This window comes from Malania oleifera, chromosome 11, assembly GCF_029873635.1.
Source record: "Malania oleifera isolate guangnan ecotype guangnan chromosome 11, ASM2987363v1, whole genome shotgun sequence".
Classification (NCBI taxonomy): Eukaryota; Viridiplantae; Streptophyta; class Magnoliopsida; order Santalales; family Ximeniaceae; genus Malania; species Malania oleifera.
The window spans coordinates 36,318,805-36,345,034 of NC_080427.1; the positions used below are offsets into that span (position 1 = coordinate 36,318,805).

Consider the following 26,230-nt stretch of genomic DNA (forward strand, 5'->3'; position numbering starts at 1 on the left):
AGCAATGTATCCTCCTAAGAAAAAACTAAAGAAGACACAAAATGAAAAATTGAAAAACTGAAATAGAGAGAAGACATGAATGAGATCACTCAATGTGAGTAACTTAGATTTAAACACTCAATAACAACAAAAAATTAAAGAAAAAATTTTAATCACAAAAGCACTTTAAAAATCTTCAAACTGACCATCAATAAAAAAAAAATGTATAACAAAAATATTTTTTTTGAAAAAAAATAACAAACATAAAACCTTGTACACAAGGCTCTGCTATGATCTTACCACATAAAAGTAGGACAATAATGTGTGCAACCTTACCTCCACATTTCCAAGAGGCCATTTCCATGATTTGAATTATTGGACCCTTACAATTGAACCAAGTTACACCCACTAAATATACAATAGAAATAAACAGCACATACCTTCAGAAGAGGATATTTCGTTGAGATTAAGTTAATCATCGTCCTTGTCTCTTTTGTATCTGGTGCAAAGGCCAAATATTCTCCCTTTGCAAACAACAGATCCAAAACTTGGTTGAAACTAGGGGATGCATCACCTTTTCCCACTTCCACAAACATTCCTTTCCGAATGTACCTGGACAATAATCATATAAACATTAAAAGTTCACTTCAGCAATGCCACGATAGCTATAAGCCGATTCACAACGTAATAAAACCAGTAAGTTTCTCTTTCCTTTTTTCTAGCTAATCTATTTAGGATTCTGAAAAAAAAATATAAAATAAAATAAAATAAAACTCAGAATCTTAGGGTTTTCAATATTTGTGGGTTTAGAAAATGAAAAACTCAAATTTGCAGTGGCCAGCTCACCAAGTTGACCAAGTTGAGGTGAGATTATCATAACATTGACAAATGAGATTCAGCCTAAATATTTCTCTTTTTTTTTCCTCAGTTTTTAGAAAATCAGAAGGAAAACACAAAAACATAAGAAGCTAATGATGTAACATACGGTTGGGCTGGATGGATTCTTGTATCAACTCTGGTATGTACGCCAATTAACATCAGCATTACAACTGTAGGAAGAAAAATCTGCAGAATAAAAATTCAAAAAGATTATTAAAAATAAAATAAATGAGGAGAATAACTTCAATTTTTGGTACATCTCCCAGAATGTCCACCGTTCAATGTAAACCTAAAATACGTTAAAAGAATGATTGGAGTTCACCATTCAACTTTTTAAAAAATATATATATATATTATCACTCCCCAAACATCCTCCATACAAATGAGCGAGTGTACATTTCACACCTATATATACAATTCAATACGATCATACATGAACCATAATTACAAAAACACGCATACTTATGGCTCCAAACACATAAACACGAAATTAAATGAGCTCCAATAACACAGCTGAGAGAGAGAGACAATGAGGCAAGCTTGCAAGTGATAGAATGTGATAAGCTTGACATTTGACAGTAAACCAAACTTCAAAATACTCAATTATAGAAAAATCTATACAAAAATCACAAACTCAATATGAAGATGAATAGTTGTCGTACAAAATCACAAAGAGGGGTGAAAACTAGACAGCAACAGCAGCGGCAACAAAAACAACGGGAACAAATTAAATCAATACCAGACGACAGACGATCAAAGAAGATCAAACAATCACAATAATGCCTACGCATGCAAATGATGCATCAAACCGAAGGGAAAAAACAGAAATCAGTCGAAGAATGCAACCAAACTCGAGTACAAATAAGCCGAAACACAAATTCCGAGAAACAAACAATTATATAGAGAGATCATCATAAAATTAGAGGTCGATGTTTTTCAAAGGCAATTCGCAAGTCAAAAAAACAAAAATTCAAGCAAGCTTAATGACATACCTCGGCAGAAGTAACGAAAGGATGACGAATTTTCAGAAGCCAGTTCTTCCGGAGCATCGCCTTCAACTGCCGCCATGAAGTCCCCATCTTCTTCTCCTTCTCAGCTCTACCCGAACCCTAAATCATTCACCGGAGCACCGGAAACGGCGTCTCAGAGAGAGTGCGGGAAGACGCCAGAAACAGAGAGAGAGACACGACGAAAAGTAGAAAGCGGGGGGATGAAGAAAGGGGGAAGACAATGGTCCAAAGGAGGGTGACGTGGCAGAGGAAGGCACCGGCGTTTGGGAGGTTGGTGGCGAGAGCTTTTCCACCGACCAATGAGGAAATGGGGAAAAAAAAAAGTTCATATTAGTTTGTTTTCTGTTATTATTAATTAAAATAAAAATTTTAAAATTTGAAGAAACTATATGTCGATATGCAACTGTCTGACACTCACCGCCCCTCACGTCAGGCGAGCTCGGCTTCACCTCGATTTCATTCATCGTGGGCAAATGTATCGTGCCGGAATCTCCGAATATCGGCATATATCGCGAGAAATGAGAAGAGATGGGCTGTGATGCGACAAAATCGGGCGAATTCCGGAGCTTATTAACTGTAAGGGTCGGTCTGTGGTCCCGTTTCGGGCCCCATTTCGCCTGAGTATTCTAATTCTTCAACCAACATTCTAAAACCCGGTCATTCTCCACTCTATAACAAATTAAGAACAGACCTTTTTAGTCCATCTTTATCTTACAAATTATTTTTATTACTGTCAAGTGTGTATATTTTAAATCTTAAATTTAACTAAATTTAAAATAATTTTAAAAATAAAAACTAAGTTTAAAGTATTATAGTTTAATATGCAATATCTATTATTTGGAACTCAATAATCACACCTCGTGAATTAGTCAGACTCAAATGAAAATCTAAATATAATTAAATATGAAAAAAGTTTTAAATGAGTATAAACATATATACACTTTAGAACATTTTTCCAGAGGATTGGAAAGAGAGAGCAATCTTAGAGTTCATAAAAAAAATACCTAATTGGAATGATTTTCATAAATACAAAAAGCTTTATAAAATTGTTCAAATTTTATGGAGAATCTAACTTTTAGAAGCAATGACTATTTTAGATTGTGTTATTTTCGCAGATCATAAAACTTTGGTAGCTATTGATGAAAACTTCTCCAAAATTTTGAAGAATAAAGCTTAGCAAATTATATTATTAAAGCAAGAAAACTGATAAGTCAAATCATAAATTGGGAATGTCATCTCTCATTCTATCCACCTATTAAGCTAATGCTAATAAATGTTGCATAAGAGAGTGTCGTCCTGCCCATATGAAGGTGCACACCAATTTTGAAGGCCACAAACTTGTGACATCCCTTCAAATGTTCTATTTATTATTTTTTGAAAAAAATTTGGAGCATTCTTCAATTCAAATGGCATTATTATCCATTCGAATAATTCTATTGAAATCATAAAGACGGTGAGACCATTGACTTTTCTTTGATGTTAATATGTCAAAATATATATACATTTATGAATATTTATTTGTCCTTTCATTTGATTTTTTCTTAAAATTGTGCATGAACCTACTACACATGGCGGGCCCACCGCTTGTTGAAATGAATGAGGGAGGAAAATATAATTGTTGTTGGGGTGAGTGTGCAACAAAAACAGAAGCTAGCCATTGGAAAATATGTACATTGAACACATGCATGCATGCATGTAGGGGAGAAAAGTAAACTCATAGGGTGATAACAAGGGAAGCGCGAGGCCACCTGGCAACCTAAATTTGACCAAAAATTTGACCCGCCGGTTTGGACGAAGCCAAGCAGGCGTATACTCTGCTGTGAACTTCATATTAATCGGTCCACGTTACTATGATTCAATTAATCCTTGTTTAAAGAGTGTTTAAATTTAAATTTGTATTAAATTTAGATAATATTTAATATAAAATTATATTAAATTTTTTATAATTAATTTAAATTTAAGATTGGAAATTCATGTTTTCAAATAGGACATAAGTTCACTAATAAAGAATTGTCAATGATTAAATAAGTAAGTGAGCAAGCAAGATATAAATCTTTATTTGATGAAAAACTAAGTATCTTTTAAAATAAAAGAGACCGATATTGGAGAATGGTAAATTACTAAATTTGTGAAGTAGGCTCATTGTTTCACTGTTTATTAATGCCTCGTTTGGAACTCGAGAAATATTTGGGAAATGAAAGGAAATGAAAATATGAAAAAATTTACGTTTTCATGTTTGGTTATTCGGAAAAATAAGAAATTAAATAAAAATATATACTAAATTTATGAACAAAAATTTTGATTTTACACATCGTTAATATTTAATTTTTCTTAAATTTTAATTATATAAAGACAAACTTTCATTTTTAATATAATTTAATGTAGAAAGAAAATATAATAGGAAATAAGTTTCCTCTTTATTTTCCTTTTCTTTTCCTTACTTAAGGGAAATTCTTAGTCCAAACGGACGTTAAAGGTTTTTTTTTTTTTGATAAATACTTTATTTTATAAAAAAATATCTGATAAGAAATGGAGAGTTATAAAGTCATAAAAATCATAAAAAATATAGAAAAAAAAAAAGAAATTGAATTGACAAGAGGAGGGAAGAATGAGATAAATAACGAATAGATTAAAAAGAGAAGAAAACAAGGTGAAGATACAGATGGAGAAAAAGATAAAGAGTCACTACATATGTTACGCTACGCTTATCAATATGTTGAATTGGATCTTTTATAAGGATGAGTTCATCATATAAATATATTATCTTATTAAACTTTGGAGTTACAATAAATTCCCTAATCCCTTAACCTTACATAGAGTATACTATTAAATTATCCCATAATTAATAGATAATCCTAACTAAAATAGGCAATCGTTGATTGTTGACTTTTTATCAATTTTTACTTCTTTCATTCTTTCCATCAGCCAATATTTGAAAAAAAAAATTTGAGTCAAACATGTCGGCAATCTAGGCGATACATTTTTCCTAAACTTGGGGCAAGAGATGTGTTATTCGTTTCAAATTTTCATCGACTCAAAGTGTTACACTCCGTCTGGCTGATAACTCGCCTTGCAAATAGAAATATTATTTACTTTACTATACTTTGTTGATGATGCTTCAAAATAATTGGATAGATTTTTATAACCTTTAAAACAAATTTATGATAGTAGTTTTTGGATGGTTATAGTTTTTATTTTCCTGTTTCATGTTATTTTAACTTATTCTTGCAACTATAAGTGTAATGTTTATGGTGAAATCTGAATAGGCTTGATCTTACTCCTCCACGTTACTTATATAAGACTTGCTCTAGGTTTCATATCTTTATCTCATTATTCACTCTCTTTACTTCTCTTAATTTCATGTAGACCTATTTTATCTATTCGTTATATCAACCTACTATTAGGAATTTAGGAACAACAATCACATACAAGCAAAATAAATATGCAAAAATAAGAACACTAGATTTACGTGGTTCGGTCTAATATGACCTACGTCCACGGAACACACCAAATTTACTATAACCTAGGAGAAAAAAAAAGAGGATGAGACACCACTCAACTCAATTCTCTTCACACATTTCTCTCTTTCACCTTCACCACAATACTCTCACACTCTCTTGCTCACGTTCACTTACTTGCATATTCACACACAGATGCTCTCATTGTATAGATACATAGGATGATAGTAAAAGAAAAGGATTAATTGTGATTTAATGGGATGAATTTGGCACACGGTATTATCATTCGAGCGCATGAAAGTTGGCTCATTCGCGACTCTCATTCTCATCTGCAACTCATCATCATCAAGACCATTAAATTTTCCATTTCCATTTAATCCATGTTTCCATATTTGCTTAACAATCTCCGACTTTGAGACCGAGATACCATCTTAACCAGTATATAGATAAATGATGTGCTCAAATATGTCTTCAAGTATGAAAACCAACTGAAGTTGAGCACAACTTTAGTTTCTCTGTAGTCACCACCTTTTTCAACATATCTGTCGAATTCTTGATACATTGGATTTTTTCCAGTGTCAACACTTCATCCTCTAACAGAGATCTGACGAAATGATAACGTAATTCAAATGAAATGCAGAGTTATTTACCAAATGTATCGCACTCTGACTGTCGCTATACAAAACATTTCTCTCCTGTTTAATTTCGAGCTCTGTCAACAAACCTTAAAGCTAAATCATCTCTTTACTAGCTTTTGTCACTGCTACATACTCAACTTCTATAGTGGATAGGACAAGAATCTTTTATATCTGTGACATCCAACTAACTGTTGTTTTGCCAACAGTGAACATGTAATAACCCAAGAAAAAAAAATATGTAGAATTATAATAATGGTCATTTAGTTCGTATCAAAACAAAAGTGTTTCTCTGTTAGGATCCTTGATTCCATGTTTGATACCTAAGAAAGATCTTGTCTAAGCGAGTGCTCAGAGACCATTGCGGCTCAGTCGCTCCCTGGAAGTCAGCCTGGTCAAAATGAAATTTCATAGGATAAAACAGGGTAGACACTGTTTGTATACATAAAATAATGTTTTGACTGATATAATTTATAGAAATATATGATAAAATAATAATAATATAGGTATCATATGCGGGACCCACAAGACTGTGTGGGACCCACATGAGTCTCGAAGCCGTGTCGGCTTAATAAAACTGTGTGAGGACTATTGGAGTTACGTAGAACCCACTTAGGTCTCGAAGTTGTGTGGGGCCCACAAGACCAGGTGGGGCCCATATGAGTTTTCGAAATTCGAATTTAATCCTTAAAAAAAAAAAACTAAAACATGGCTTAAAAATAATAATAATAATAATAATAATGATTTAAAAAATAATAATTAAAAAATTAATTAATTAATTTAGTAAGTAATTAATTAAAAATTAATTAAATGGAAGTGGTGACAAACACTCCCACATGGCCTCCATCCACATCCCAAACTCAACTCATACCTAGCACATCCTTTGCTCATTCTTTAATTTTAAAAAATTATAATTTCACCCCTCTTCTCACACTTTTACAAATTCCATTTCTTTCCCAAAATTTTCCTATAAATAGGAAGCTCACAACCTTCATTTTTCACACAAATTTTCAAAGGAAGAGAAGGATTAGTGAGTGAAAGAATTAGTGGTACAGAAATAATTTTTGAGTAAGTTCTTACTCACTCACTCTTTCCGATCTCATTTCTGAGAGATAGTGTAGTGACCCGAAGAATAATAGCATTTTAGTAATAATAAGAGGGAGAGAAATAGAACTAGAAATAGAACGAGGCTGTAGACTTAGGTTTAAAGAATTTCGTCGACGAATACAGGGCTTCGTTGACGAGAAAATACCGAGAGACGGTTCGGGCTGCTCTGAATTTCGTCGACGAATACAAGGCTTCGTTGATGAATTTACTGAAAGATTCATCGATGAAGTGACATGTCTCGTCGACGAATCTGGCCCTATAAATAGATAAAAATCGGATTTTTATTCATTTTCACCAAGCTTTCTCTCTCCTCTCTCTCTCTCTCTCTCTCTCTCTCTCTCTACGTCTTCCTCTCCCTTCTCTCTTAGATTCCAACCCCTCCAGTCGCTGGATCGACGATCCGAAACTACCATGACACTCCTGGCGGAGTTCTCTACAAATCTGCCGGAGCAGATCGTGAGAAAAATAGAGTTGGATTTCATCCCAAATTCAGGGTAAGGCCTTTTAGTCCCTTTTTGACCTTATGGCAGTTATAGGAAATAATGTAAGCGGAGAAATACCGATATTATGTTCTGGCATATGTTGGTTTCAGGGTGTTGTGTAGAAGGCCCTACGGATGTTAGGCCAGTTTATCATAGGGCCTTTCCAGTAGTCAGGTAAGGGAAATATGCTATACTAGGTATTTCTTAAAATATTACATAGTTTATTTAATTATGAAAATTATGTATTTAGTATGGCGTGGCTTGTGAATATGAATATGGTACGGGGATATGTTTTTACAAATTTAGTTTCATGATTTTATGAATTTCAGTATTATGATTATGCAAATTTCAGTACCATGATTTTTTGGATTTTAGTACCATGATTATACAGATCTCAATACCATGATTACATGAATACCAGTATTATGATTATGCAATTTCTATGTTATGATTATTCAGTTCTCAGTATTACGATATATGAATTACAGTACAGTTTATGCAGCATCATGGTTATTACGATTACTTCAGAATCATGGTAAATCAAATAGATATGTATAGAAAAGTATTATATAATATCAGACCCTGTTGGATTTACAGCTGCAGAGCATGGTACCGTTGTTACAGATATTATGTTACTTTATTAGTGCAACCACCTATTCAGATAATACGTGGTAAGGTCGACCACCTAGGCCCTTGAAGAGGTTAGGCTCCCCATCCAGATATGGGTTGAGGTGGGTAGGTCAACTGACGGAGTTCAATGATTTATTCTTGGTTGGCCAGCCAGGATAAATCCAACCTACGGGCCGCACAACCTTATCATGAGGGGGCATGTCATGACTCATAGATAGCCACAGGGAACAGTTTCAGTTACTATTACTTACATACGGATTTACAGAAATAGGGACCATACTTATGTACACTAGAAGTACTTTGAATTATAACCATAATACTGTTATGTTAAGTAATAGGGAAAAGGGGTGGTGTATTTTATTATTTGTACGGTACTTTCATATTCAGTTATTCATGTTTATATGAAAACAGATTTTATGATATATAGTAGCTCATTTGCCACGATTACGGCCTTGCGCCGATATCATACATAAATACGTCATTCTGAAAATAATCATTTTATCATGCATTTATAAGAATCATAATGTACTGTATACCTTCATAACCTCTCAGATCATACTGCTTTTACATCATTATCATATCAAAATATTTCTTCACGTAAAATAATATTCATGCCACACATTTGTTGTATTAAAACTATTCATTACATTTGAAAATCATGATTTCTGGCATCTCATACGTATATACTCATTCCAACATAATAACAATATTTTTCCCAAAGGTGCATTAATTCCATAATATGCTAATATCATACATATTTTTAGGAAATCAATTTACTCATAAATAATAGTAATTTACGTGAAAAGTAACTGCTTTAGTTTATTCCCTTACTTGGCTACTAAGAAAAGCCCCTATAAACTCTAATCTCACACCCGTAGGGTTTCCTAATCAATACTCTAAAACTGAAAACTTCATGTATTAAACTTCAGTATTTCTACGTGTACATCATTGCCTATAACCGTCGTAAGAGCAAATTTGGTTTAAAAAGTCTTACCTCAACTCAGGGATGATTTCCAATTTGCTTTCACCAACGATCCGCTCCGGAAGATTTGGAGAGAACTTCCCCAGGAGCGTCGTGGTGACTTCGAAATGTTGAACCGATGTGAATCCGGCCCAAAATTGATGAGAGAGAGAGAGAGAGAGAGAGAGAACCGAAGAGGAGAGAGAGAGGGCGAAGGTTGCTTAATAATGAAGTTAAAAATCTAAATTTTTCTATTTATAGAATTCGATACGTCGACGAGCCACGTAATTCGTCGACAAATCCTTCAATATCATCGACGAATTTTCTTAAGCCCTCATTGACGAATCCCCTGTATTCGTCGACGAAGCCCTGATGATTCCTTTTTGGTTTTTCCTTCCAAAATGAATTCGTGTTCATCGACGAAGTCAACTTCCTTCCTCTGTTATCGTTTCCATTTCCCCTCCTCTTATTATTTAAATCCCATTATTATTCGGCTTGTTACATAAAGTATCAGAGCAGAGGGGTGCTACTTGTATAGGTGGGTAATCACCCCTATCCTTAGGGTTTTTTTTCTCGTGGGTAAAATATCTTGTATGTGATTTATTAGGTTAAGAAAATGATTTCAGATTTTATGTTAAAGATCTGTAAATGTTGAATATTATGTTAATTATAATCTCATGCTGGCCACGCGCTAATTTAATATATTGTTTCTTCCCTTACTGAGATGTGTCTCACCCGAATACAAATTTATCTTTTTTAGGATCTCCACGAGATCGAGCTTAGAGAGCTCGAGGTTATCACAGAATTTTTAAGTTATAGAAAGAAAAGGTATAATTTTGATGATATTTTTGGGATATAAATATTTTATGATTTATGTTTTATGTTTGAAGTCTTTTAATAGATGGATAATTGTGAATACTGATTGTTGGAGATATGTAAATATGCGAGTACAAGTGGATGAAAAGTTGAGTTTGGTATATAGATAGTAGTAGAAAACTCTGGTGTTATATTGTCGGAAGATTATATTTATATTTTCCACTGCATAAATGATATTAGAATGTCGGTTAGCAGGTAAATGAATGAATTAGTAGCACTTCGGGCCCACTTAGAGGGTCGAGGCGTTACAGTTTGATATCAGAGCAAATGTCCAGCTGGAAGTGTGATGAGATTCACATCGCATGGTTATGGAAATGTCAGAGCTTTAGGTTTTGAGATTCTGCAAACCTAGGGATGATTTATACCAGAGTATAGGAATCAGTTAGGATAAGGATACTAGATGGATAGGTTAGGTTGGGTGTTGGAAAGTATAGGATTTTGTTTTGTAGTTTAAAGGCGGAAATACGTCGACGATTTCCAGTGATTTTTCTGAAGCAGTTGACGGCCTCAAAAAAGTCACGGTAAACGTTAGATGATTTCGTTTCTGAGCTGTGAGACTAGTCTTTGTATAGAGAACTTGGATGTATATTGGATTTAAATTATATAAATGTGTTTTTTGGGGTTATGATATGGAATTATCAATTCCTTATGTCCTATTTTCAGGATGGATCCTAGGGATGAGGATGTAGAGGCTGAAGGAGGGATGATTCAGAGACTTCCAGTGAAGAAGACATTGATACCTCTGCAATGGTGTGGGGTATGGCCCGGTAGGTCAGAGCATAAATGAGGAAGGATCCGACAGAGCAGAACTGTCCACCTGCAAGTCAGGGCTGCAGCATCAAGGAGTTCATGAGAATGAATCCTCTAGCTTTCGTAGGAGGACTTGATTCAGTGGCTGCAGAGAATTGGGTACAGGAGATAGAGGAGATCATGGTTGTACTCGACTACACGGACGCGGAAAAGGTTCGTTATGTCATGTTTAAAATGAATGGAGACGCGAAACGCTGGTGGCTTTCTGTGAAACTATTAGAGAAGCAGAGGCTAGTAAAGATAGCGCTGACTTGGAAGCGATTCAAAGAGTTGTTTCTTGATAGGTATTTTCCTTTATCTATCAGAGAGGAAAAGATTGAAGAGTTTACTAACTTGACCGATGGGAATATGACCATTGGGGAGTATGCAACGAAATTTGTGGAGCTATCACGCTTCGCACCATTTCTGATCCTGAACGAAGTAAGGAAGGCCAAAAAGTTTAAAAAAGGCCTGGGATGGAGAATTTACGAGTTGGTGGTGGGATTCCAGGTCTATAATTTCTTAAACTTGGTTGATAAGGCTTCGATGCTGGAAACAAGCATTCAGGGCAGTACAGAGCCTATAGAGCAGAAGAAGAGGCCTGCACCATCCAGTTTTCAAGCTGAGGTCAGTCAGGGTTCAGGGAAGAAAGGGAAAGATGCTATGGGTTCTAGGCAGGAGACAAGAGATCAGGGTTATCCCGGTTATCAGTATAGTAAGTCTTACCCCTATGCCAGACATGTAATAAGAGGCATAGGGGTGAATGCTGGTTTCGAACTCTTAATTGTTTCAGGTGCTATAAACCAAGGCATATTAAGAAGAATTGTTGGGAAACGTTACCTGTTGTACCCGTACCGAATCAGGATTGAGAAAAACAGCCAATACCACTTGGCAGAGGTGGTCCACCACGAGTTTACTCATTGATTCAGCCTGAGTCAGAGAATGCCAAGAGAACAGGTATGAGTTTATGATTAAGAAAATTATAATTTAATTCAGTTATGGATGATTGAGAAGTTTATATAATAATTATATTATAGATGATGCAAAAGTATTAGGTAATGTATACTGAACTGTATGGGATATATACTAAGTTAACAATTGTGGAAATGTGAAAATGAAATATTGGCGAAATTTCGAGGATGAAATTTTCTAAAGGAGGGGAGAATGTAACGACCCAAAAAATTTTAATGGCTAAATAATTAGGATAATGATAAATGGAATAGATAAATAAGGAATACAAGGAAAAGGGAAAAATTTTGAAAGAAGGGAACAACAGACCTCGTTGACGAGTTTCATATCCTTGTCGACGAGTGTTCTACTAAAGATCATCAACGAAGTTCAATTCATCGTCGACGATAAGATCCCAAATAAGCAAATTTCATATTTTAAGACTCGTCAATGAATGAATATCCTCGTCGACGAAGTTCCTTCTATGACTCGTAGACGAATCCTGTCTACTCGTCGACGAGGCCACGTGGCAAATTCGAGTATAAAAGGAGCTAGGGAAGCTTCTTCGAGAAGAAATCTTCTTTTCTCCATTTTTTCTCTCTCTAGACCTTTTTCTCTGCCTTTTCTCTAACTTTTCAGCCTGGATTCAACCCGAATCGATGATTAGAGACCGCTACGGTGTTCTAGAGAAGATTCTTTATACATCTAGCGGAGCAGTTTTCTAAATTGGGCTTTTCGAGAAACACTCCTAAGTTGAGGTAAGGTTTAAGATTTTTAGTTTTGGGGTTATAAAGGTTTATTTAAGATTTATAGGTTAAGAAAATGTAGAAATAATAGATTATTTGGGGTTTATTTGATTAAACTAGGGTTTTTGATTCATAGTTCGAGTGAGCATCACAAGCATCTTTTGGGGGTTCCTGTTGGCGTAGTTCAAGAAAGAAGGTAAGGGGGAATATATATTAAATTAGATTTTTATGAATTAATTAGAAATTGAAATATGTTATGAATATACGTGTATATGTTTTTGAATGGGTTTAAAATGTCAACCGTTTAAATTACGTTTTCTGAGTCTAGAGCTGTTTATTTAGATACGTATATGTGAAAATGAACTGATGTAAATGGATGATATTTTCAGGATAACTATGTAAAAAAAGGAAAGGTATATTTTCGGTATATAAATGTTAAAAGTAGGTTGGCTTATTTTACAGGATATATATGTATATATATGAATTTTACTGCTAAATAGTGTGGCATGAGTAAAATAGAATTCTATGTGGAATTATGTTATATGTATGAGATGGAGGATATACAGGAAATGAATTGAGTATGAAAATGATATATGAAATGTGCTGCATGTGAGTATTAATGCAACCATGGAAACAAAAACAGTTGAAAGATGCTAGGACTAATACAAAAACAGTTGAAAGATGCTGGGACTAACACAGAAACAACTGAAAGATGCTGGGACTAATACAAAAACAGTTAAAAGATGTTGTAACTAAGACAAAAACAGCTGAAAGATGCTGGGTAGCAGACTAGTGCATTTCTATGTGGACTAACACAAAAACAGCTGAAAATGCTGGGACTAAAACAAAAATAGCTGAAAGATGCTCGGTATATTATGAAATGAAATGAAAATTTGAATGAAATGTGAAATGTGAACGATGTGAAATGAGATAGAGTCACGTAAAGTGAAATGTTATGAAATGTCAAAGCTGAGAACATGAACAGATGAGAATTACAGAATAATGATAGATAAAATAATGTATTATGGTAGTATCATTATTTATGCTTGTAGAACATGTTATGTTTGGGCGGGGCAAACTCTTCGCCCAAGGGTTTGATGAGAAAGGCGAGTGCCCTAATTAGTATCAAGTGTAGCAGTAGGTTGCATAACGTACTAGGGTAGAAGGAAACTACTTGTATGGGCGGGTAGATTTTCCTATTCTAGGGAGCCTTCGTTGGTAAAACTTTGGATGAACTGTGTGAGTACGAGATTAGTTCTTCCCCTAAGGGCTTATCGAGTAAGGTGAGTGCCCTGGTATGCTTCAGTTGTAACCTTAGAGTTGCCTAAAGTATCACAGCAGAGGGTACTACTTGTATGGGCGGGTAATCACCCCTATCCTTAGCTTCTTTTTTTTTTCTCGTGGGTAAAATATCTTGCATGTGATTTATTAGGTTAAGAAAATGATTTCAAAAATTACGTTAAAGATCTGCAAATGTTGAATATTATGTTAATCATAATCTCATGTTGACCACATACTAATTTAATATATTGTTTCTTCCCCTACTGAGATTTGTCTCACCTCAAATACAAATTTATCTTTTTCAGGACCTCCACGAGATCGAGCTGAGAAAGCTCGAGGTTATCACAACATTTTTGAGTTATAGAAATAAAGGGTATAATTTTGATGATATTTTTTGGATGCAAATATTTTATGATTTATGTTTTATGTTTGAAGTCTTTCGAGAGATAGATGGTTGTGAATACTGGTTGCTGGAAATATGTAAATATGTGAGTACAGGTGGATGAAAAGTTTAGTTTGGTATATAGATAGAAGTAGAAAATTCTGGTATTATATTGTTAGAAGATTATATTTATGTTTTTCGCTGCATAAATGATATTAGAATGTCGGTTAGCAGGTAAATGAATGAATTAGTAGCACTTTGGGCCCACTTAGAGGGTCGGGGCGTTACACTCACACTCTCTTGCTCGCGCTCACTTGCTTGCATATTCATGCACAAATGCTCTCATTATATAGATACATAGGATTATAGTAAAAGAAAGGGTTTAATTGTGATTTAATGAGATGAATTTGGCACATGGTATTATCATTCCAGCGCAGGAAAGTTAGCTCCTCCACGACTCTCATTCTCATCTGCAACTCATCATCATCAAGACCATTAAATTTTTCGTTTCCATATTTGCTTAACACCAATAACCATCACAAAGCTAGGCATGATTAGTCGTTTTAAAGTGAAATTTCTTATTGAATTTGATTTGGGGGAAAAAAGTTAAAAAATCTTATGGGTACGTATTATGATATTTAAATGAAAAGAATATTATGTGTTGAATATTTTCATCATGAGTATGTGTTGAGAGTGTTTTGAAAAGTTTTGAGGCAAATTTTTGTGTTAGAAACAAGATTTTTTACATGAATTTATAAGCTACTAAGTTTGAAATTATTTCACTGGCCAAAATGTGGACTAGGTTTTTATGTGGAATTCACCTTTATTAACTTGGAAAGAAAATGATTTTGAAAATCCCAGTGCTTAATTACGGTGCTACAAATGAGCAAATGGAGCTAAGACTCTTATTTGCTTCATGGTGTTGAAAGTGGTTTTGCACCATGGAGAGCTTAATCATTATATGTATGCAAATGAGAGTATGGCTTGGCATGTTTGTTTTAGTTCTTAACATTTGTATTATTGTTCTGATGAGGTGATAATGAGGGCTATTTTACAAAAAAGAAACAATCCGGATGAGCAAATGTACGTCTTGCTCGAAAAAATACTATGATATGATACTCATGCTAGTAAGATTTTAAAAGCAAGAAATTATGAAACCGCAAATAAGATATTTATGACTTTCATTCCCCTAGGATATATTTAAGTGAAGTTGGGTGAGTGTTTTAGGTTAATTAACTCATGAAAAGTGCTCCATTGTCGAGCTCATGGGCTTATCCTGAAAAATTTTAAAGCAAAAGCTTACTTTGACAAAGTATGATCTACTCACTTTCTTGTATTGGGGTCTTGTTAGGATAAATGAGAGTGAAATATTAAGAGGTAAATGTAGCATTTCTATTTATGCTAATCCAAGAAATTGTCCGTTTGATTTTTTAAAGGCCAAGGAATTTCACTATACTTATGCCAAATCTTAATGCAATTACGCGAATTTCAAGGATGTTATAACAATTTAATTTTAAAATGAAGTGAAAGAGGTATTTGTATAAAATCTTGAAGTGTAAGGGACCTTGGACATAATTTTACAAGGTTAATGTAATTTATTAATTTTTTTATAAAAAAATATTTCAAACGTTGTTTAGGGTTTACATCTTACATTAGACATGGGACGGAGGGAGGCAAAACGTCATTTGAAATTCAGAAAACGCTAACGCCGTGTTTGGGATCATGGATTCGGACCTTAAATTTGAATTTGAGTGAATTTAGATAAATTTTTCAATACAATTTTATATTACATATAATTCAAGTCTAATACAAATCCAAATCTAAAACTTATCCAAACATAGGTAAGAAAAAAATAAATATATATATATATATTTATATATATATATATATAAATACTTTTCTTTATATTAGGTTATCAATAAAAGTAAGAAAGAAACTGAAATACATAACAAATCATGAGCAAAAATTTAAACTTATACATCGTAATTTTAAATTATATTAGAAAAAACTTCGCTTTCAATAATATTTGATATAGAAAATAAAATATTTTATTTTATTTCCTTTAATTCTTTCAAATAAATTTTTTTATTACATATTTGATAAATTTTCTTTCCTCCACTCAAAATCATTTCATTCCATTCCTACCCACCTTGTTCAACAAATTAAAATTGATGTTAGTAAGAATGAAACCTAAAGCCGTGTGCATAATAATAATAATAATAATAATAGAAACAAATAAGAGAAAGAAGAAATAACGTTTAGGCAAAGTATTTGCCCCATTTTACACGCTTTCATTGCTTTAATTTAAAGTTAGAAGGGACATTTGTTGTGCGGAACAAGGTTGATGAAGTTGTAAGCTACAAAATGGGGGAATAATTAGGCCCTTTTTTCTAATTAACTACTTATGTTTACGTTTGAAGTGGGCATGGATCAACTTCGAGATCCATGTGGTGTTAGAAAAGCACAAATGAAATGCTCCTTTCTTGCTACTACACCCAAAATCATGTTTTTTTAATTTTAAATGAATCTCTTGGAAAGTACAATTTTTACGACGAATCATCTCTGATACAAGAAGTCTATTAAAAAATAACGTGAGTTAATTTATCTCTTCCAAGATAAAACTTTTGTTGTCAGCACAATAACAAAAATATCAATAAACAAGATTATTGGTTTGGCCAAGTAATATATATAGAAAATAAAAATTTATAGAGAAAGAGAGAGGGAGAGAGCTAGCGTTTTTAACATATGCTCTTGTGATAGTGGTGTTTCTATTTATAAAAAGGTTGGCCCATTGGTACCTATTTGAATAGGTGCGAGAGAAAGGATGCATCCCTTCTCAAAAATATATAAATTTTTTGTCATCCAAAATTCTAGCATACACGGGCCCTTTGGACCTCTCTAGATACCATCAAGTTAGGGGATAACGTAACGACCTCACAGTTCTCTCCTAATAAATCGAAAGTTTTATTTCGTGCGAAATCAAACTCAATACCTCCTATTATTAGAAAACCTTGCAACCTACCTATGTTCATTTGACCCAAATGTTAAGGGTTCTCAATTTTTTTTTTAATTTTAATTTTAAAATTAGCATTTAAAAATAAAAATAAAAATGCTAAGAGAAGTTTTAGAACTTGTCCAAGGTCAAAGCTATTAATTTTTTTTATGCATTATACTTTTGAGAAAAGTCAAATATTTTCAAATAATGCAAGTGTCTTATTTTAGTAATAAGCATTCAAAGGAAATTTATATTTGTTGTATCCCATCTTTCAAAGTAATTTAGAAAAAATGGATAGAATATATAGGAAGAAGAACATTATTTTTTGATTTATTTGCTTGAGTTCAAATAGATGTAAAAATAAAAATACATTTCCATTTATTGATTGCGCCTCAACTAATTTAATTAACATACAATTTTTTCTATATGGCTGTATCTAAAAATTCAAATTTAAACTTATAGTGTCACATCTAAATTTTGAATGACCACAATAAAGCAAATAACATAATCACTAGATGATGTATGATAAAATGGATGACCGAGAGTAACTCTAAAATAAAATCACATATTAATGGAATTATGACCCAAAATAATATGAAGTTGACAATCTCACTCCCGCACTTATCTGACGTAAATATGTAATGTGCTAAGTGTCCCATTAACCCCACAACCTACGTCGGGCCTATGTCACACTTGAAAACAAATCTCTATTATATTGATTTTTTTTTTAATGCAAGCCAAGTTCACACACACACACACACACACACACACACACACACACACACACATACACTATATATATATATATATATATATATATATATATATCACATGTTATATGACTTCCACTTGCTTCTTGTTTATACGTGAGACATGTAATATGTGGGTTCAACTTTTTTTAGCATTGTGCGACATGTCTTGTATGTAAACAAAAGAGACAGATAGACATGTGAAAGAATAGATGTTTTTAATGATTCAATCATTTTCTGAAACTAAAAACCTGTTTTGTTGTGAAAATAAATTTTATTCTTATTTTTAAATTCTAAATAATTATTAAAAAAGTCATATTATTTTTTGAATTTTTTATGGTCTATATAAAAAATATTATTTAAAAATTAAAAAAAAAATCTCTAACTTTCCTTACAAAAAGATAGTATTTTGGTATTTAATTAAAAAATATAAATGAAAAATAAATTATTTTTCATAGGCCTACAGATTTTTGAATTTTTATAACTTGTGAAATTTTTGAATACCCTAGTCGATGTCATTCATAATTTTTGTTATATTTCAACCGTAGTCTCATAAAAGATTTATTTTCTCTCGCTTAAAATTTCAAAATAAGATATTTTCATAGCCAAAAGTTCTAAAGTTATGTTTTACGAAATGTCTAGTCCTATTAATATAGTGGTCGTGATATTAGAATTCGATAATTTATAAAAGAAAATTTGTTGTCATTATAAAAAAAATGATATTAAAAAATCTATAAAAAATATAAAATAAAATATTATTTTCACATTTTAGTAAAGGAATGTCTGTCACTTGCATGTTTTATATCTGATGAAACAACACAGACTTTTGCAAGTACGAAATTTAGCTTAAGAAGCTCATTGAGTCATCTCAAGAATAAAATAAAACAAAAATGGTAAAATTCACTTACATTTTTCTTAAAATATGTTTGGAAACATGAATTTCAAATGTTGAACTTAGATTTGGACGAGTTTGGGTAAATTTTAATATAATTTAATATTATATTTAATATAAAACTAATACAATTTCAAATCTAAGGTCTTTCTAAACATAGAGTTAATTTCTTGAAAATGACATAGAATTGATAATTTTTTAAAAAACTTAAAAATGTCTTTATTTTGTAAAGTTTATAATATTTCTCTGAATAAAATGTCTTCTTTTTATCGTTTATTTTAATATTTTGACAATAAATGATAAAAATGTTCACTTGACACCTTAAATTATAGGGTTTTTTTTTCTTTTTTTTTTTTTTTTTTTGTATACAAGAATATAGGACTTGCATGCAAGGATAAGGGTTATGCAATCAGCTGGTTCGGCCAACTTAGTCAATTAACCGATAAAATTCAATTAACTATTTATCATAATCGAACCGACTGAACTACCCTTCTTATCCGAACCTTACCCGACCAAATCGAATTTAACTGAATCAAATTATAATTAATTATGGAAAAAAATACGATTGTATGCTTTCAATATTTAATTTATATTTAATTATTAATTATAAAATAATTATGAAACCCTAATTATAAATTATATAATTTATATTTAACTATTAATTAATTATATAATTCGTTTAAATTGGTTAACCAAAATGTAATTTTTCCATGACTAAATCGGAACCTGAATAATCGTTATTGAACTATAAGATCGAATCAAACCAAATTAAAAATTAATCAAATCGAATTAATTAATTTTAATTAATTATTTCGATTAAATTTATTTTCATTAAATTATGCACAACCTTACCAAGATGTACACAAGAACAAAGATTCTAATATATTGGGTAATACACAAGGGATACGCATCGAGTTTTTTCCCAATTTATCTTTGTTTTTATTTTAAATATATTAAATAATGCCCTATTTAGGAAAATAATTCCCAGAAAAACTCTAACGTAATATCGCTGCTTGGTCCAGCAAGATTTAAACAAATCTCGCTCGACCAAGCAACGAAATTTGTCACGCGTCAACCCCAGCTTATCTCTCAGGCAAATCTCGATGGACCAAGCAGCGAGATTTGTTTACCACGCGTTACTCAATTATTTGGGCTACCATTTAAATTTCGCTGCTTTGTCCAGCGAGATTTAACCAAGTAGTGAGATTTACTGTGCATTCATTTTATGTCATTTTCAAAAATATTTTTAACTATAATTTGTAACATGGATTGTTTCAAATTTTTGTGTTCTCCTTTTTTTTTTAGTTATTATAATAATAATAAATTAAATTTTTGGAGCGAAGAATCATTTATTAATTTAAATTTTAACATAGAATAAATTAAAATTTCTTATTTAATTAAAAATATTATTTTTATTATAAATTAATGTAACAGTCATACGTTATAAATGTATACTAATATAAATGTATGTGAAATGAGTAAAACATGTGAATGTATACTAATAATAGTCACAAGTAAATAGTGACAAAACTATTTATTGTTGTTCATTTATTAACTAAAAATAAAAACTAATTTCCAAAATCAAAATGATACTATATGTTTTTAGAATTATTCAAACAGTTTGATACCAACTGAACTCAATATAATGCTTACAAATAATGTATATAGGAATCTTTTTACTTACAGAGGCTGGGAGGCAATAGACAATGCAAAAACTGACACTCCAAACAAACCAGAACTGCATGACTCATCATCAGAACTCTCTATGAAGCAATAATAATTTATAATAATTTTTTCCATGACTTTATTTCTTCTATTGTCTGTAAGCAATGTTCCCTCCATGAGAAGGGTCACACTCAAAAGACATGATATTTAAGATCTCATGTCATCGATAATAGAACTATAAAATCGATGTATGGTAGATTGAGTGCTACAAGTAAGAAGTACACAGATTGATCTTGCCAACTTTCTGAAAGCGCATCCAAGAATACGAACAGATTGAAAAGATGCCACTAACTTCAACAATGAGTTAAGTTCATCAACAACATCATTCACCATGTGTGCGTCTGCCTAACGTGCCATAAAGCACCAAAGTTCCATGACAATCTCCCTGCAAAGGAAGTAAGGGTGGAAAACACTCTTGAGCAGGAAATACGGTACTTCTCCTCAGGCTAGACTTGAAGAAACCATAAACATGAAGCTTTTCAAAGTATGCAAATGGCAATAAAACATTGGCTGCCAAGCTAACTTTTGGAATTTTCCAGGGTCATGAAATATAGGAATTTGCAAGACAAGCACTGAACAATACACCTCTTCTTCAATCAAAATATTCGAAAGTTATTCAAACTTTCTAACTATCCTGAGTCTCACATCTTATTGAAGTTCACAAGAACTTCTCAGAAGATGCAAAAAAGAAAGCAACACGTCCAAGCAACAATACTCTTGACCTAGGCATTGCTTCTGTAACAACCCCGAGCCGCCATGTGGGCCAGAGTGCTACTTTAGTGTCGTTTGTGTACCTAATACATTGTTCATCATATATAAAACACATATATGCAGCGAAAATAAAATACAAAATCCTCAAATTACATTACCAGAGTTCTAACTATTTTTATACACAAATATATTCATTTTCGCATAATTACATCCCATAAAACTAAATAAAAATAAAATCTCTATCTACACACTACCAACATAAAATTTATATCACTAGCCTGACTCCTCTAGCCCGCTGACTCGATCTTTAAGATTTTTTGAAAAGACAGTTTGTAAAGTAAGGGTGAGGCATGGCTGTCACGCCCCGAACCCGGAAATGGGACCCAGGCGTGATTTAATAACCTAACCTGTCCCTGTATCATACAAAACATACATGATACACCATAATGAACGAAGGTCCGACCCTGTGGGATTCCCGAACACCCTATAAACATTCATATAGATTACAGATACACAGTAGAAAAAGGTCTTCTATACATATACAGTACCATACCAGAGTCTATACAACAGGAGTCCATACTCCATTACATAAAACATAATCCGATTGCCAACCATATCCCCAAAAATGAAACCTTTAAAACAATAGTCCTAGCACTTACACAAGCGCTATCCGTGGTACATCGACCACTACGCTTCTAACTCAAGGATGCTAGTTCCGGTTACTTGAAGGACCTGTAAAAATATGTACATACAGTAGGGGTGAGAGACATCTCAGCAAGGAAGAATCAGGTTATATCGGTGTGTGGCGCATGAGTGTTATCATGACATACTAACATGCATAATTCAACAGTCAAGGCAGTTAAAAACCAATTCCAGTATTTTTACAAAACAAGCATTACAATATGGTGTCGTCACACCCTTCGGCTCGAAACCACATTGTCTGGTGGTATCTCACACCCTTCGGTAAAAACCAGCGATCTGGTGATGTCTCACACCCTTCGGCCAACGCCGGCAGTCTAGTGATGTTTCACACCCTTCGGCAAATGTCGATACCCCTAGTAACCTGGCATAGCATCAACCCACAGTGTTGAATCGATGCAGATCTGGTGTTAGCACACCATTTGACAAAAGTCAGCCATTCTAGTGGTATTATGCTCGACAAAAGCTAAATTTCAAAACCTGGAACAATTCGGAACCCCATTCCTATTTCACCAAAACACAACTTATGCATGCTCATATAACCAAACTAACCACACCCATTTGGTAATCTAAAATCATGATTTTCCGAACATATACAGTTTAAACAAGTCAAGGGATGGTCATCCCTATAACACAATATACATCACAATATATATTTTACGATTTTCCAACAAAACCAGGGATGCAGTCCTTCGCCCCCTTTTCCCAAAACTGCAACACGAAAAACCCATCATTTTGCCCGTTAGATTCCCCCAAATGAGTAACCAAAACACACACAGGACCGTGGACCACAATTCCACCGTGTCTGATTTAAAAAATAACTGACATAAACATAATTCCCCTTACCTTTCCCTAAAAATCAATCTCGAACTCTACGGTCCCTAAACAGCGAACCAAGTTCCCAAAACCTACAAATCATAGTACAAAATATGCGCACAATTCTATTCTCGACCCAACTACCAGAACAGAATTGAAAATCGAGTCTTACGTCGCTTTTGAGCCAAAACCCAAAAACGCCCGGAACGAAGATCCGATAGCGGTGAGCAAACGGTCGATTCAGCCAAATTTGGTTAATTAACCTAATTAACCAAAAAATTCAGTTAAATAATACCATTAACCGAACCAACCGAATTGGAGGAGGAAACCGAATTGAACCCGACCGAATTACCATTCGGGTAATTCGGTTAACCAATTTTAACCAAACGACCTCTAAGGTGGTGTTTGGGAGCATCCATTAAATATTTTGAAGCTGAATTCGTTAATACACACAAAACCAAATTTGTTGAATAATCTGAAGCATAAATTTAATAACAAAAGTGGAAGAAGAACAAGAAGAACGAGAAGAAGCGGAGGAGGAGGTCCGGAGGAGAGGAAGAGTTATTGGGGTCTGGGTTTACACGCAGCACGGCGAGCTGGTGGCTGAGAGCCTGAGAATGAGACGCTGAGGGCTGAGAGGCTTGACTCTGGAGAGCCGAGCTGCTGAAGACTTAAAGAGGCCAGAGGGGATTTGCCAACTCCGAGAGGTGGTCTGATGACTCCGATGGAGAGCTGCGGTCCTGCGGGGCAGATCGACTGCATCGGCAGAGCGCAGACAAAGTGAGAAACCTAGCCCTAACTCTAATCCCAATCCCCACTGTGACAAAACCTTTTTTCCCCCCAGGCCCCAAGCCCGACTGCTGTAACCGTTCACTGCCCAATTATAAATTATATTAAAAATGTAATTAATTAGTAATTTGGTTAATCGGTTAACCGATATTTTTTTACCGTTAACCTAACCGAAACCGATTAACCGAAAGTTTGTAGAATTCTAACTGAACCGACCCAACCAGATTTTTTACCCGAACCGAACCGGCCAATTTCGGCCGGTTAATCCGGTTAATTCGGTTTTCACCGAATTATGCTCACCGTTAAGATCCAATCCATAAATCTTGTAGAGAATCCTTCCCTAATCCTCGTGGTAATGTTAGATTTACGATTCTAGCAACGTATGGTGAATAAATCTAAAGAGAAGGAGTGCCTTTCGTGTTTTAGAGAGAGAGGGAGGATTTTTAGATTACTTAGCTTAGAAGCAACTCAAATGGATATTTATAGTACCCTTGATCGGCCTCCCTCGTCAACGAGATGTCGCTTTCATCGATGAGGCACTAAAGATAATTCATCGACGAGACGGTGACCTCATCGACGAGCCTGAGATTTCTGGTTTCCCGAAACCCCTCGGCTTCTCCTCGTCAATGAGCACCTAAAATTCATCACCGAGTTATAAAGGACCTTCGTCGATGAACTCTGGCTTCGTCGAGGAAGCTTGCTCAATTACCATTTTAACCTTCTCTTCCTTAAATAAAACCATATCTCACGGCTCGGGTTCTTACATCCTCCCCACCTTACAAAATTTCGTCCTCGAAATTTGCAATCTCTCATTCACGAACTCATTTATACATTCAAACAGAAACTCGACTCTAGAAAGAACCGGCGGCTTTCACAACAAAGCACCGTTACAATACATATATACATACACTCACTTATGGCGGAGGAATACCGTGGTTACATATACAAGTCGTCTTAGGAGTTCACAATAACACACACTCCAAAAGACTAACCACCAATTCCATACAAAGTAGGGTAGTGCACAAATACTCAAAACAACTGTGGATACTTCGGACGTATTTCTGCTTCCAGTTCTCAAGAAGCTTCCTCAACATCATGATTCTGCCATAAAACCTTCACTAGCAATATACCTTTGGTACGTAGCTTCTGAACTTTGCGGTCCAGAATCTGAATAGGTACCTCATTGTACGCTAAAGTATCCCAAATTTCCAAGTCCTCATAACTAACAATATGCGAAAGATCTAGCATGTACCTCCTTAACATGGATACATGAAACACATCATGGATCCTCGAGAGTGCCGGGGGTAGTGAAATTTTGTAGGCTACCGGACTCACTTGCTCGAGAATCTCAAATGGTCTGATATATCTCAGGCTCAGCTTACCCTTCTTTCCAAATCTCATCACCCCTTTCATCGAAACGATTCGCAGAAATACCTTACCCCCCCTCCCTACCTCGAAGTCCAACTCATGGCGGCGAACATACGAGTAACTCTTCTGTCGATTTTGAGCCAATTTAATCTTATCTCGGATCAAACCCACCTTCTCATACGCCTGCTGCATGAGTTCAAGTTCTAACACTTGACGTTCACCAACCTCATTCCATTACAAAGGAGATCGACACCTCCAACCATACAAAGCCTCGAACGGTGCCATCCCAATACTGGCCTAGAAGCTATTGTTATAGGCGAACTCCACCAATGGCATAAACTGTAATCAGTTACCACCGAAATCTAACACACAAGCCCATAACATATCCTCCAAGATCTATATTGTTCTCTCCGATTGTCCATCAGTATGGGGATGAAACGTTGTATTGAAAGTAAGCTTCGTCCCTAGTGCTTCCTGCATGCTCTTCTAGAAATGAGAGGTAAACCTCGGGTCTCGATCAGACACAATGGACACCGACACTCTGTGCATTCATACTATCTCCTGCACGTATAGGTCCGCTAGTCTACTCAAAGGGTAGCTAACCTTCATCGGTATGAAATAAGTAGATTTTGTCAATCTATCCACGATCACCCAAATGACATTTTTCCCGTGAAGTGCTTGCGGCAATTTGGTCACAAAATCCATGGAAATATACTCCCATTTCCATTTCGGAATAGCTAAGGGCTGCAACGGCCCTTCTAGCTTCTGATGTTCAGATTTCACCTGCTGACACGTCAAACACTGCTCCACGAACTGAGCAAGTGGCCTCTTCATACCAGTCAACCAGAAGGTCTCGTACAAATCACGATACATCTTCGTGCTACCAAGATGTACCAAATATAAAGAACGATGTGCTTCCTCCAGAATCGCCTTTTTGATATTGTCGTCATTTGGAACGTACAACCTGGTTCCAAACCTCAACACACCTCCCTCAGAGATGTTAACATCCCCAGCCAACCTCTGCTACACTTTCTCTGCAATCTCGACCAACTCCGCATCACTAGCCTATGCAACTTTAATACGCTTAAACAAAGTCGGCTGGACCACCAAACTAGCAATGAAAGTCTGATGATCACCGACCACCAACTCAACACCAAGGCTTTTCAGAACCTGTCTGATGTGATGTTGCACTACAATCACAGATACAACCGCATGCTTTGGCTCCCGACTCAACGCATCAGCGACCACATTAGCTTAGATCACAAAATCGCCATCTCTCGAAGGAATGGTCAAAATCGGAGCAATAACCAAACGGACCTTTAA

General features: G+C 34.4%; 1 protein-coding gene across 1 annotated transcript in view; it reads right to left on the minus strand.

The window, feature by feature from the left end:
- Nucleotides 1–2,156, minus strand: part of LOC131167326 (ABC transporter A family member 1) — a 163,840-nt gene extending 161,684 nt beyond the window's left edge. The window contains exons 1-3 of the mRNA XM_058126095.1: nucleotides 1,851–2,156; nucleotides 965–1,044; nucleotides 420–591 (exon numbers count right to left, since the gene is read on the minus strand). Of these exons, the coding sequence (XP_057982078.1) occupies nucleotides 420–591; nucleotides 965–1,044; nucleotides 1,851–1,937 (339 nt within the window). The 5' untranslated portion in view covers nucleotides 1,938–2,156. The remainder of the gene's footprint in view (nucleotides 1–419; nucleotides 592–964; nucleotides 1,045–1,850) is intronic.
- Nucleotides 2,157–26,230: the final 24,074 nt, after the last annotated feature.